The sequence below is a fragment of the Anomaloglossus baeobatrachus genome, chromosome 7, assembly GCF_048569485.1.
Source record: "Anomaloglossus baeobatrachus isolate aAnoBae1 chromosome 7, aAnoBae1.hap1, whole genome shotgun sequence".
Lineage (NCBI taxonomy): Eukaryota > Metazoa > Chordata > Amphibia > Anura > Aromobatidae > Anomaloglossus > Anomaloglossus baeobatrachus.
In genome coordinates, this window is record NC_134359.1 from 9,357,691 (window position 1) to 9,370,405 (window position 12,715).

Here is a 12,715-nt window from a genome sequence, read left to right on the forward strand (position 1 = left end):
GTATTAGGACACATTACAGGGGGGCTCCTCTGTATTAGGACACATTACAGGGGAAGTACCCCTGTGTTATGACTTTACCTCTCCGTGCTCCGCACGCTCCTGTGGTTGCTCTGGTAACGACGTTGTTAGCGCTCTCCCGCACGTCTTACGTGCCGCTTGTGGGCAGGACTTGAGTGATTGACGTTGGATACCAGACCAATCAGCGTTTAGCAGGCGTGTTGCTATATAAGCGCGGTGAGTCGGCGGAGGGGAGCAGTCGCTTGGTGTCCGCGCTCTGGGTCGGTTCTGTGGCTCCCGGGGCGGCAGCGGTGTCCGTGGTGCTGTCCTCGGTATGACCGGCGGGACGGCGCTGCTGTAGGAGACAGTGTCGGGGGGCGGCGGCATGTCCCGGGGTGTCCGCGCCTGGTAGAGGCTCCGTGCTGATCCTGGACCGCAGCTCATCCGCGTCTGCTGAAAATGCTCTTCTGGCACTCGCAGCCTGAACACTACAACCAGCACTCGGGCGGCAGCTACCTGCGGTGAGTGCAGCGGGGGGGGCAGCTACCTGCGGTGAGTGCGGGGGGGGGCAGCTACCTGCGGTGAGAGCAGCGGGGGGGGCAGCTACCTGCGGTGAGTGCGGGGGGGGGGCAGCTACCTGCGGTGAGTGCGGGGGGGGGCAGCTACCTGCGGTGAGTGCGGGGGGGGGGGCAGCTACCTGCGGTGAGTGCGGGGGGGGGCAGCTACCTGCGGTGAGAGCAGCGGGGGGGGGCAGCTACCTGCGGTGAGTGCGGGGGGGGGGCAGCTACCTGCGGGGTGAGTGCGGCGGGGGGGGCAGCTACCTGCGGGGTGAGTGCAGCGGGGGGGGCAGCTACCTGCGGGGTGAGTGCAGCGGGGGGGGCAGCTACCTGCGGGGTGAGTGCAGCGGGGGGGGCAGCTACCTGCGGGGTGAGTGCAGCGGGGGGGGCAGCTACCTGCGGGGTGAGTGCAGCGGGGGGGGCAGCTACCTGCGGGGTGAGTGCAGCGGGGGGGGCAGCTACCTGCGGGGTGAGTGCAGCGGGGGGGGCAGCTACCTGCGGGGTGAGTGCAGCGGGGGGGGCAGCTACCTGCGGGGTGAGTGCAGCGGGGGGGGCAGCTACCTGCGGGGTGAGTGCAGCGGGGGGGGCAGCTACCTGCGGGGTGAGTGCAGCGGGGGGGGCAGCTACCTGCGGGGTGAGTGCAGCGGGGGGGGGCAGCTACCTGCGGGGTGAGTGCAGCGGGGGGGGCAGCTACCTGCGGGGTGAGTGCAGCGGGGGGGGGCAGCTACCTGCGGCGGGGGGGGGCAGCTACCTGCGGGGTGAGTGCAGCGGGGGGGGCAGCTACCTGCGGGGTGAGTGCAGCGGGGGGGGCAGCTACCTGCGGGGTGAGTGCAGCGGGGGGGGGCAGCTACCTGCGGGGTGAGTGCAGCGGGGGGGGCAGCTACCTGCGGGTGAGTGCAGCGGGGGGGGCAGCTACCTGCGGGGTGAGTGCAGCGGGGGGGGGCAGCTACCTGCGGCGGGGGGGGCAGCTACCTGCGGGGTGAGTGCAGCGGGGGGGGCAGCTACCTGCGGGGTGAGTGCAGCGGGGGGGGCAGCTACCTGCGGGGTGAGTGCAGCGGGGGGGGCAGCTACCTGCGGGGTGAGTGCAGCGGGGGGGGCAGCTACCTGCGGGGTGAGTGCAGCGGGGGGGGCAGCTACCTGCGGTGAGTGCAGCGGGGGGGGCAGCTACCTGCGGGGTGAGTGCAGCGGGGGGGGGCAGCTACCTGCGGCGGGGGGGGCAGCTACCTGCGGGGTGAGTGCAGCGGGGGGGGCAGCTACCTGCGGGGTGAGTGCAGCGGGGGGGCAGCTACCTGCGGTGAGTGCAGCGGGGGGGGCAGCTACCTGCGGTGAGTGCAGCGGGGGGGGCAGCTACCTGCGGTGAGTGCAGCGGGGGGGGGCAGCTACCTGCGGGGTGAGTGCGGCTGGGGGGGGCAGCTACCTGCGGGGTGAGTGCGGCTGGGGGGGGCAGCTACCTGCGGGGTGAGTGCGGCTGGGGGGGGCAGCTACCTGCGGGGTGAGTGCGGCTGGGGGGGGCAGCTACCTGCGGGGTGAGTGCGGCGCGGGGGGGCAGCTACCTGCGGGGTGAGTGCGGCGCGGGGGGGCAGCTACCTGCGGGGTGAGTGCGGCGCGGGGGGGCAGCTACCTGCGGGGTGAGTGCGGCGCGGGGGGGCAGCTACCTGCGGGGTGAGTGCGGCGCGGGGGGGCAGCTACCTGCGGGGTGAGTGCGGCGCGGGGGGGCAGCTACCTGCGGGGTGAGTGCGGCGCGGGGGGGCAGCTACCTGCGGGGTGAGTGCGGCGCGGGGGGGGCAGCTACCTGCGGGGTGAGTGCGGCGCGGGGGGGCAGCTACCTGCGGGGTGAGTGCGGCGCGGGGGGGCAGCTACCTGCGGGGTGAGTGCGGCGCGGGGGGGGCAGCTACCTGCGGGGTGAGTGCGGCGCGGGGGGGCAGCTACCTGCGGGGTGAGTGCGGCGCGGGGGGGGCAGCTACCTGCGGGGTGAGTGCGGCGCGGGGGGGCAGCTACCTGCGGGGTGAGTGCGGCGCGGGGGGGGCAGCTACCTGCGGGGTGAGTGCGGCGCGGGGGGGCAGCTACCTGCGGGGTGAGTGCGGCGCGGGGGGGCAGCTACCTGCGGGGTGAGTGCGGCGCGGGGGGGCAGCTACCTGCGGGGTGAGTGCGGCGCGGGGGGGCAGCTACCTGCGGGGTGAGTGCGGCGCGGGGGGGCAGCTACCTGCGGGGTGAGTGCGGCGCGGGGGGGCAGCTACCTGCGGGGTGAGTGCGGCGCGGGGGGGGCAGCTACCTGCGGGGTGAGTGCGGCGCGGGGGGGCAGCTACCTGCGGGGTGAGTGCGGCGCGGGGGGGCAGCTACCTGCGGGGTGAGTGCGGCGCGGGGGGGCAGCTACCTGCGGGGTGAGTGCGGCGCGGGGGGGGCAGCTACCTGCGGGGTGAGTGCGGCGCGGGGGGGGCAGCTACCTGCGGGGTGAGTGCGGCGCGGGGGGGCAGCTACCTGCGGGGTGAGTGCGGCGCGGGGGGGGCAGCTACCTGCGGGGTGAGTGCGGCGCGGGGGGGCAGCTACCTGCGGGGTGAGTGCGGCGCGGGGGGGGCAGCTACCTGCGGGGTGAGTGCGGCGCGGGGGGGCAGCTACCTGCGGGGTGAGTGCGGCGCGGGGGGGCAGCTACCTGCGGGGTGAGTGCGGCGCGGGGGGGCAGCTACCTGCGGGGTGAGTGCGGCGCGGGGGGGGCAGCTACCTGCGGGGTGAGTGCGGCGCGGGGGGGCAGCTACCTGCGGGGTGAGTGCGGCGCGGGGGGGCAGCTACCTGCGGGGTGAGTGCGGCGCGGGGGGGCAGCTACCTGCGGGGTGAGTGCGGCGCGGGGGGGGCAGCTACCTGCGGGGTGAGTGCGGCGCGGGGGGGCAGCTACCTGCGGGGTGAGTGCGGCGCGGGGGGGCAGCTACCTGCGGGGTGAGTGCGGCGCGGGGGGGCAGCTACCTGCGGGGTGAGTGCGGCGCGGGGGGGCAGCTACCTGCGGGGTGAGTGCGGCGCGGGGGGGCAGCTACCTGCGGGGTGAGTGCGGCGCGGGGGGGCAGCTACCTGCGGGGTGAGTGCGGCGCGGGGGGGGCAGCTACCTGCGGGGTGAGTGCGGCGCGGGGGGGGCAGCTACCTGCGGGGTGAGTGCGGCGCGGGGGGGGCAGCTACCTGCGGGGTGAGTGCGGCGCGGGGGGGCAGCTACCTGCGGGGTGAGTGCGGCGCGGGGGGGCAGCTACCTGCGGGGTGAGTGCGGCGCGGGGGGGGCAGCTACCTGCGGGGTGAGTGCGGCGCGGGGGGGCAGCTACCTGCGGGGTGAGTGCGGCGCGGGGGGGCAGCTACCTGCGGGGTGAGTGCGGCGCGGGGGGGGCAGCTACCTGCGGGGTGAGTGCGGCGCGGGGGGGCAGCTACCTGCGGGGTGAGTGCGGCGCGGGGGGGCAGCTACCTGCGGGGTGAGTGCGGCGCGGGGGGGCAGCTACCTGCGGGGTGAGTGCGGCGCGGGGGGGGCAGCTACCTGCGGGGTGAGTGCGGCGCGGGGGGGCAGCTACCTGCGGGGTGAGTGCGGCGCGGGGGGGCAGCGGATCCCGCACACAGCCATTGGGGAAAAAAAAGTTTTGAAAAGACAAGGTTTGTTTTTTTTGTCGGTATTTTTTTACATGGGAGTCTGGAGAACGGATCTGTTACCTGATCGCTATTTAGTTTTTCCTTACTTGATCGTTTCAGATGGAAGATAAATGGCAATCAGTTACGGGATCCGCTCTAGATAGACCCCAATGTTTAAAAAAAAAAAAAAATGGATCCTGCAGAAATCGGTTATTTAAAGGGAATCTGTCACCAGGTTTTTGCCACCTAATCTGAGAGCAGCATAATGTAGAGACCCTGACTCCAGCGATGTGTCACTTACTGGGCTGCTTAGTGTAGGTATGATGAAATCACTGGTTAATCAGCAGTAGATTATCATTACAGGACTACTTGGCGTGCTGCAGGTAGTCCAGCACATTCATGAGCTCTGAATAACTGCTAGATCTGCAGCAGAGGAGACCGCAGACAGCTCTATAAGTGACACATCGCTGGAATCGGGGCCTCTGTCTCTACAAAAGAGCAAAAAAACCTGGTGACAGCGTCCCTTTAATAACGAGTTGTTTGCAGACCTTTTTTGCCAATGGCTGGTTGCAGGATCCCTTCTAACGAAGGATTACAGGACTTGTGAATTCGGCCTTAGGCTAGGAAGCTGTGAACATCTTGTTATAAGGTAAAAACATGTAATTGTTTAATACTTGGCACAGCTGAGGGCGCGTTGCAATGTGTCAGTCCAGATGGTCGGCTCGGACTCCTCGTTCAGCCTCTGGCAGCAGGTAGGGTCCTATTCAATGACTGCAAATAGAGGAAGGAGCGTGCAGAGGCTTGTGACTGCCCCTCTGTGGGTTCTGGACTGGCAGGCTGCCTCTTGCTGGGTTCCTTGACCTCTGCCCCGCTGGAGGGTCTGGGCAGTCAGTCGCCCCCTGCTGGGACCCTCTGGCCTCAGCCCCTCTGTACACTGCTGTCATTATTTCTGTGATTGGCTGCAGTGTTTCTTTTGGTTGTTGCAGTGCAGCACTTGTAGTTTGGTCCATGATGGCAGAAGCACAGGGATAGGACCTGCAGGTTTGGAGTTTTAATAATCGCTTTCTATAGCACCAACATGTTCTGCAGCGCATTACAATTCAGAGGTTCATATACAAACATAAGTAAACTGTTATAGAGGATGCAAAAATAAAGACACCCCTGATCGGAAGAGCTTACAGCCTACAATGAGGTGGGGGTGACGCGGTGCAGGGGCTTATTTACAATGTCAGTTCAGCCATCTCGAAGAAATGTGGGATAGAAAAAGGCTGCATGAGCCGGTCACCAGCCGATCTTTGTATATAATTATTATATTTTTATTTTTTTTTTGGGTCCGGTTAAGTTTAATGGTGAATTATGTTCTAAGAAATAGTGGAGGAGATATATATGAATGGACTTCAATAAGGAGGGTGATTGGCCGCTTTAAAAAGATGATGTGTTTTTTGAGGAGCGTCATAAACTGTAAGTAGTGGTTTGTCCGAATTTTTTGGGGTAGAGCATTCCAGAGGATTGGTGCAGCTCAGGAGACGTCTTGGAGCCAGGAGTGGATGGTTCCAGTTAGTCAAAGGTCGGTCTTAGTTTTGGGGGTTTATGTGCCACAATTAACTTCATGTCGCCCAGTCTTACCGATCATCTGGGGGTTTGAAGCAGATCCTCAAACTGCTTCACAAATTTCTGAAGTGGGAGCCCACTTTGGTGGTCAGAGCTCCAGAGTTTTCAGGGGTTTTTGTGTTTTTTTTTTTTTATCACTTCTGCTTTTGGAAAAACTGTCCGGGGGGGAAAATTCATGATGCTAATTCGAAACAGATCCTGAAGGAAACCTCTCCAAACAGGATTCTGCAAAGAATTCAGGAAAAATCCCCCCCCCCAAAAGGGAGCACTTCTGCTTGAAGAATGTGGTGTCTTTGCCTCAAAACACCTCCATATGCAGCTGTTGCGGGGACTGCCTGGCTGTTGCGGGGACTGCCTGGCTGTTGCGGGGACTGCCTGGCTGTTGCGGGGACTGCCTGGCTGTTGCGGGGACTGCCTGGCTGTTGCGGGGACTGCCAGTCTGTAGATGCTCGGCAGCCCCTAATCATCCTCATTAACAGATGTTGTTTGGTTTTTTTTTTTATTTTTTTTTTTCTTGATGTGACTATAGTGGAAATGGGGACCCTGACCCTCCTAAGCAAACACATAAAGCAGCAGGTAATCAGTGGCCCAGATGTCCAGGGGTCAATGGGGCAAGTTTGTCCAACACACATGGAGTCTGATTACGCTGTGAACATTGCTCCTGGTGGGCTGCAGCAGGTGAATTGGGGCGACCACTGAACTTACCGCAATGCCTCTTCTCATGATCGGCCACAGCGATCACCAGAAATTAGAGTCCGGGACGCTCAGGAGCGACGTTCAGGACCCCACAACCAGAGACGGCCTCTGCGATAACGGAGCCGAAATAAGTCTCCATTAGAGGCCTTTATGTTGGGGTCATTTATCTTGTCAGTGCGGGGTGCTGCAGACACTTGTACAGGGTGAATAAAGACTCCGCTCCCTTCTGTTACTTTTTTCGCCACCAGTTCTATGTTCTCCATCACTATATTACCCACAATGCCATTTGTTGAGACAAGCTTCCGGCCAATGTTAGTTTCTGCCATTAATACAGCTTGTGGTTCGCATATACCCCAGTCAGACTACTCGAACTGCAAAGAACACTTTCCTTTTAGCTGCTTGAATCTCCTTTCCCCAACATGTACTGTAATTCATGCCCCCAGGTCCTTTTGTAAGGTCCTCAGAGGGAATAAATTATGTACCATCCTTTGTATTTATACATGTAAATGAAATCTGAGGTGGTACGCGTGGGGTTTTCCCCTCCCCCAACCTTTCATTATAGGGGAGGCCTTCCATGCCATGTAGTAATCTACTTGCCACCTTTTGACTTTCCAAGTTGACCCATTTCAAATGTAGAGCCCTAACTTGAGTCCAATATTCTAGGAGTGATTTATAAAGGGGTAATTATGAGTGGAATCACAGGATTTTGTGTTTTTTTTTTTTTTTTTTTTTTTTTTTGGTTTTTTTTTTGTTTGGTTTTTGTTTTGTTTGTTTTTTTTTTTTGTTAAATACACCCTAAAATGTTTGCCTTTGCAGGGGCTGCCTGGCATTAGGCTGCTGCTCAGCTTCTAATTTCATACTTATCATGTTTTGTAGTAAATCTGCAATAATCGTGAATTTGCAGTTCGATCCTTTCTGACCCTCGTGGTTTATTTAATTTTGAGGGGCGGGAGGACGGATGTAAAGCATGTACTGCAAATGAGGTGATCTCTTTACAAATTCAGGATTGTATTCTGCAACTTTCAGTCACTGAAATGGAACACACATGAAAAACAGTTCTATCGGTTATTCACAGATCGGGCCCTTTACCCATTATTGTCTATAGGGCCATGTGGTCTGGAAAAAAGATCACGGTGAAATGTCCAGATCAAAATCACTCATGCAAGTCTGGCTGTGAGAACCACGAATAGCGCATGGATGGCATCAGTGGGCAATCAATGGATGCCGTCCAGTAGGAGGCCACAGATTACAGATGTGGCTGTTTGACCAGGCGCTGTGATTCGATCAGTACCAGTTATAATCTCTGTACACTAGGCCTCTTTCACACATCTGTATTGAAAGGGGTTGTCCACTGCTTTTACACTGTTGACCTATCCTAAGGACACACCATCAATGTCTGATCTGTGGTGGTCTGACAGCCGGCACTCCCACCAATCAGCTGACCTTCGGTGCTGGCAGCAGCAGCAAACTGCTGGAAATGCTCCGTTCCAGAGCTGTCCTGTCTTCTGATGGCGGTTGGCTACTGCACAGCTGCCTCCCATTCAGATCCATAAGGGACAGAAGTGCAGTACCCGGCCCTGGCTGCTATCAGAGGATGGGGCAGCTCTGGGAACCGAGCGTTCCCTGCTGCCGGCATTCGCGTGGAGAACAGCTGATCGGGGGTGGTGGGGCATGTGTCAGACCCCAGAAGCATAGGCCATCAATGTAAAAGTAGTGGACAATCTTTGAACATGAACCATACACCTTATTACCCCACTATCACCCCACCTCCCCATCTTCAGATGTGTTTTTACCATGAGTGTTTTTTATTATGGATGGATCAATAAAAGCAAAGCGTTTCTATTCCTATCAATGTGAAACCTGGTCTGTACTGATGCTATCCAGGTGTTTTTCATGGACCCATAGACTTGTATTGGCCCTTGTCATTTGAGCTGCCTGGAAAAAAACATGAATAGCCTCATAATGGGGATGTGTGGTATCTGTGGAAAAACAGGTGCAACACGGACGTGTGAATGAGGCCTTAGCGTACAAGGTGAGTTACAAATGCAAAATTCTAAATCGTCCAATGTTTTATAATGACTTTATTGCAAAAAGCTGTTTGCAGTTGAAAATGCATCCATCTGAGCAAAAAAGGAGGCTTTCCTGTAACAGTCCTGTAGACTTGTCATTGCTGCATCTGTGATTGGTATTCTCCTGAGTAGCAGTACATGGTATTGAGACTTCTATACGGTCACAACTGACGACTTAGTATATGGGGACTGGGTTCCAGAATGAGTCTCAGAAGTGCACATTTCTTCTAGGTCCCTTATACTAAATCAGACACCCAGCCAATGTGAGCTTAATGCCGGGGCCTGGGTGACACGAGCCCTTCACTTTGTGTCTGTCGGTGGTCTCTTTCCAGGGTAGAGGTCTTTATGCTTGCTGTATCCTGCAGTAATCCTTGCGTCCGGCCATATAGATCTGACCCAGTGCTGGTCGCCGCTGATATCTCCTGGTTATTGGCTGGGTAATGGGCCGGTGCAGCTGAAGCCTGACTTTTCCATGCCTATTGCCAGCTCTATTTCTGTCCTTCATCCTCCGTTGATGCTGAGGAGTCCTGCCAGGGTTGTGTGCTGCCAATGTGTGTCCTGATCTAGCACGAGCTGAAATGCATGGTGACCTCCTGTCACCTCCTGCGTCCCGCAGATGAAATCTGGCTCCAACAGAGGCAGATCTGTGTGATAACCGCCCCGTCACCGTGTAATGGTTCTTGTTAATGTTTCCGACATGAAAGGACAATAATAGAACATTGTGGTGAGGAGCTCGTTGAAAGCCGGGGGCTGCGACTATCCCAGATCTGCGGGTGCAGGGATCCCAGAATCTTATTATATGGAAGTCAGCCGTCCTGTGTTCTGCTCAATCTTTGGCTCTTATTCATCTGAGCAATCTCCTGGTCCTGCACGCTTCACCGGGAAGGCTCAGACTTGGCTGTCAATCACACCGTGCATACCGGAGACCCTGTCCATCCTCATTGCAGGTGATGCCCAAAGACCACTGTGCTGTATAGTGACGTTAGTATCATGTAATGTGGGTAGAAAAATCGCATGTATGTGCAGGGTGTCTTTAGGCTATGTGCGCACTGAGCGTTTTTTTGACACTGCCTTTTTGTGCAGTTTTAGCTGCAAAAACACACCGGTAAACGCATGCGTTTTTACAGCGTTTTTGGCTGCATTTTGCTGCGTTTGTGATCACTGCGTTTTATCAATGCATTGCATGGGTGTAAAGTCAGGAAAAAATTGACATCTCCAATTTGTTTGTGGGGGTTTTTTTTTGTGTTAAAAAATGCAGCTAAAAAAAAAAGTTGTGTGCGGACATCAAAAATAAAGTCATACTTAGCTGGGGAAGCAAAGTCATTCAGTTTTGAGCCCAAAAAATCCACCCGAAAAACACTCAGTGCGCACATAGCCTTACTTGTCTTAAGTTTAAGGGACTGTCCATTTTCATACATTAGTGCTACTGATTGCCGCTTCGGCACTGCTTCTCCATTGCTTTGTCTGAGCATTGAGATCTCATCACGCCCTGATGCCCATTGCTGGGGTCATGGATAGCATGTAGGGGGCTTGTGGTGTTGGGGGCATATCTTCTCTACAGCTGCCAACCAAGAACTCTGGGGCACATCTGCAAAGCTGGGAATCTGCACATTTCGACCCATAAAAAGCTAAGTAGTGGCTGTGTTTGAATGCAGACCCACGATGAACACCGGACCATTGCTCTAGAGAACTGTTCTGGAATCACTGGGTGGATTACAGAGAATTGGGCGCGTTATCACCTGTCCGGTCACGTCTCTGGGCATTCTCCCTCTGTCCGGTCACGTCTCTGGGCATTCTCCCTCTGTCCGGTCACGTCTCTGGGCATTCTCCCTCTGTCCGGTCACGTCTCTGGGCATTCTCCCTCTGTCCGGTACTGGTCTTGTTTTGGAGTTTAGTTCCGAATTGTAATTTATTTTCTCAATTCTTTTTGAAATTTTGAATCCTTGAAATGAAACGTTCCTCTGAGTCGGCCGTCTTCCTCATCTTGTGCTCGTCACCTTTAACGCTATGTTGCGTGTTAGACCTTCGTGTGCCGCCCCAGAGTCAGGGAGTGCGTTCCCGCCTGCATTCTGTGTAATATATTCATTTTCAGCTCTTGTTTGAACCGGATTGTTCCTGACAAGCGGAGTCACATTTTGTGAAATGTTTCATTTATACATGGGCAGCCAACATCAATCTTCACAATGCTCTGGATTATACAAGTTATGCGGAAAGTCAACTCTCTGCTAATGTCGCAGACTTCGGAAAGTTAAAGGGGAGAGCAGGAAACGTAAAGCCGGGATTTTCTGCACTTGGATCCAGCAGAGGGATTAATGCTGTGAATGTTTCTTGTAGCATTGGATCTGCATAATTAAGTGGATTAAGGATTTTGCTCCTGGCGTGTTGCTGAGTAAGGTCCTGGCAAAATGAAATTTTGAGAATTTGGGCTGAGCTATGATGTCATTAAGTCTGCAGGTATCTGGGTGTATTGGGTCAGGAGCAGCTTTTTGCCCGATCTGCAGTCTTGGCCCGTTATTCCGCTGTTCTGTTTTTATCACTTATACAATGAATGAAAAATATAAACTTATGTATGTTTGTTTGCTTTTTGTTGTGTTTTTTTTTTTTTTTTTTCCTTCCGTGAGCTGAACTCAAAATTCTAAGGCTTTTCTATGTACAAAAAGCCTTTTCCTCACAAATTTGTGTAAATCTACTAGTGAGCTCTTCGCTGCAAAGATATTCCATTCACCTCACAGGTGCGGCATATCAAGATGCTGATTAGACAGCAGGATTATTGCACAGGTGCGCCTTAGGGGTGCTTCACACATAGTGAGATCGCTACCGAAATCGCTGCTACATCACGGTTTTGGTGACGCAACAGTGACCTTATTAGTGATGTCGCTGTGTGTGACACTGAGCAGTGATCTGGCCCCTGCTGTGAGATCGCTGCTCGTTACACACAGCCCTGGTTCGTTTTCTTCAAAGGCGCTCTCCCGCTGTGAAGCGCACATCGCTGTGTGTGACAGCGAGAGAGCGACGAAATGAAGCGAGCAGAGAGCAGGAGCCGGCGTCTGGCAGCTGCGGTAAGCTGTAACCAAGATAAACATCGGGTAACGAAGGGAAGCCCTTTCCCTGGTTACCCGATATTTACCTTCGTTACCAGCCTCCGCCGCTCTCAGCTGCCAGTGCTGGCTCCTGCTCTCTGCACATGTAGCTGCAGTACGCATCAGGTAATTAACCCGATGTGTACTGTAACTAGGAGAGCAGGGAGCCAGTGCTAAGCAGTGTGCGCGGCTCCCTGCTCTCTGCACATGTAGCGACGTTATGAACGCTGCTGCGTCGCTGTGTTTGACAGCTAAGCAGCGATCATAACAGCGACTTACAAGGTCGCTGTTACGTCACAGAAAATGGTGACGTAACAGCGACGTCGTTGTCGCTAGGTGTGAACCCAGCCTTAGACTGGCCACAATAAAAGACCGCTCTCCAATGTGCAGTTTTATCACACAGCGCAATGCCCCAGATGTCGCAGGTTTTGACGGCTCAATTGTCGTGCTGACTGCAGGAATGTCACCAGAGCTGCTGCTCGTGACTTGAACGTTCATTACTCTACCATAAGTCGTCTCCAAAAGCATTTCAGAGAATTTGGCAGCACATCCACCCGGCCTCACAACCGCAAACCACGTGTAACTGCACCAGCTCAGGATCTCCACATCCAGCATCTTCACCTCCGAGATCATGGGAGACCGGCCACCCGGACAGCAGCTGCAACAAAGGGTTAGAAACCATCTTGGGGAAGATCTGCAGCTCATCCTCCACATCCGGGGTCTCCCCCTGACTGGAGCTTGTCGTCCTCCACATCCGGGGTCTCCCCCTGACTGGAGCTTGTCGTCCTCCATATCCGGGGTCTTCCCCTGACTGGAGCTTGTCGTCCTCCATATCCGGGGTCTCCCCCTGACTGGAGCTTGTCATAACCAACTTGAATGTGTAAATGCTCACATTCGATGGTATCTGGCATGTTGGTAGGGCAGACTGACGAATGGTCAAACCAGAAACTGACTGGCTTTGGCTAGTTTCACACTTGCGTTCAGCGGAGTCCGTCACTATGGAGAATAGCGCAGTCCGTTAACGTACTGCGCTATTCTCCATAGACTTGTATGGATGACTCACTGTAACGCAAGTATCAGCGTTGCATCCGCCGGATGACGCAGCGTC

The 12,715-nt window shown here is 56.5% G+C and overlaps 1 protein-coding gene across 1 annotated transcript in view; it reads left to right on the plus strand.

Moving 5' to 3' along the window:
* Positions 1-264: 264 nt before the first annotated feature.
* TFCP2L1 (transcription factor CP2 like 1) overlaps positions 265-12,715 on the plus strand; it is a 41,265-nt gene continuing 28,814 nt past the window's right edge. Inside the window, exon 1 of the mRNA XM_075317019.1 lies at positions 265-518. Within this exon, the coding sequence (XP_075173134.1) occupies positions 457-518 (62 nt within the window). The 5' untranslated portion in view covers positions 265-456. The remainder of the gene's footprint in view (positions 519-12,715) is intronic.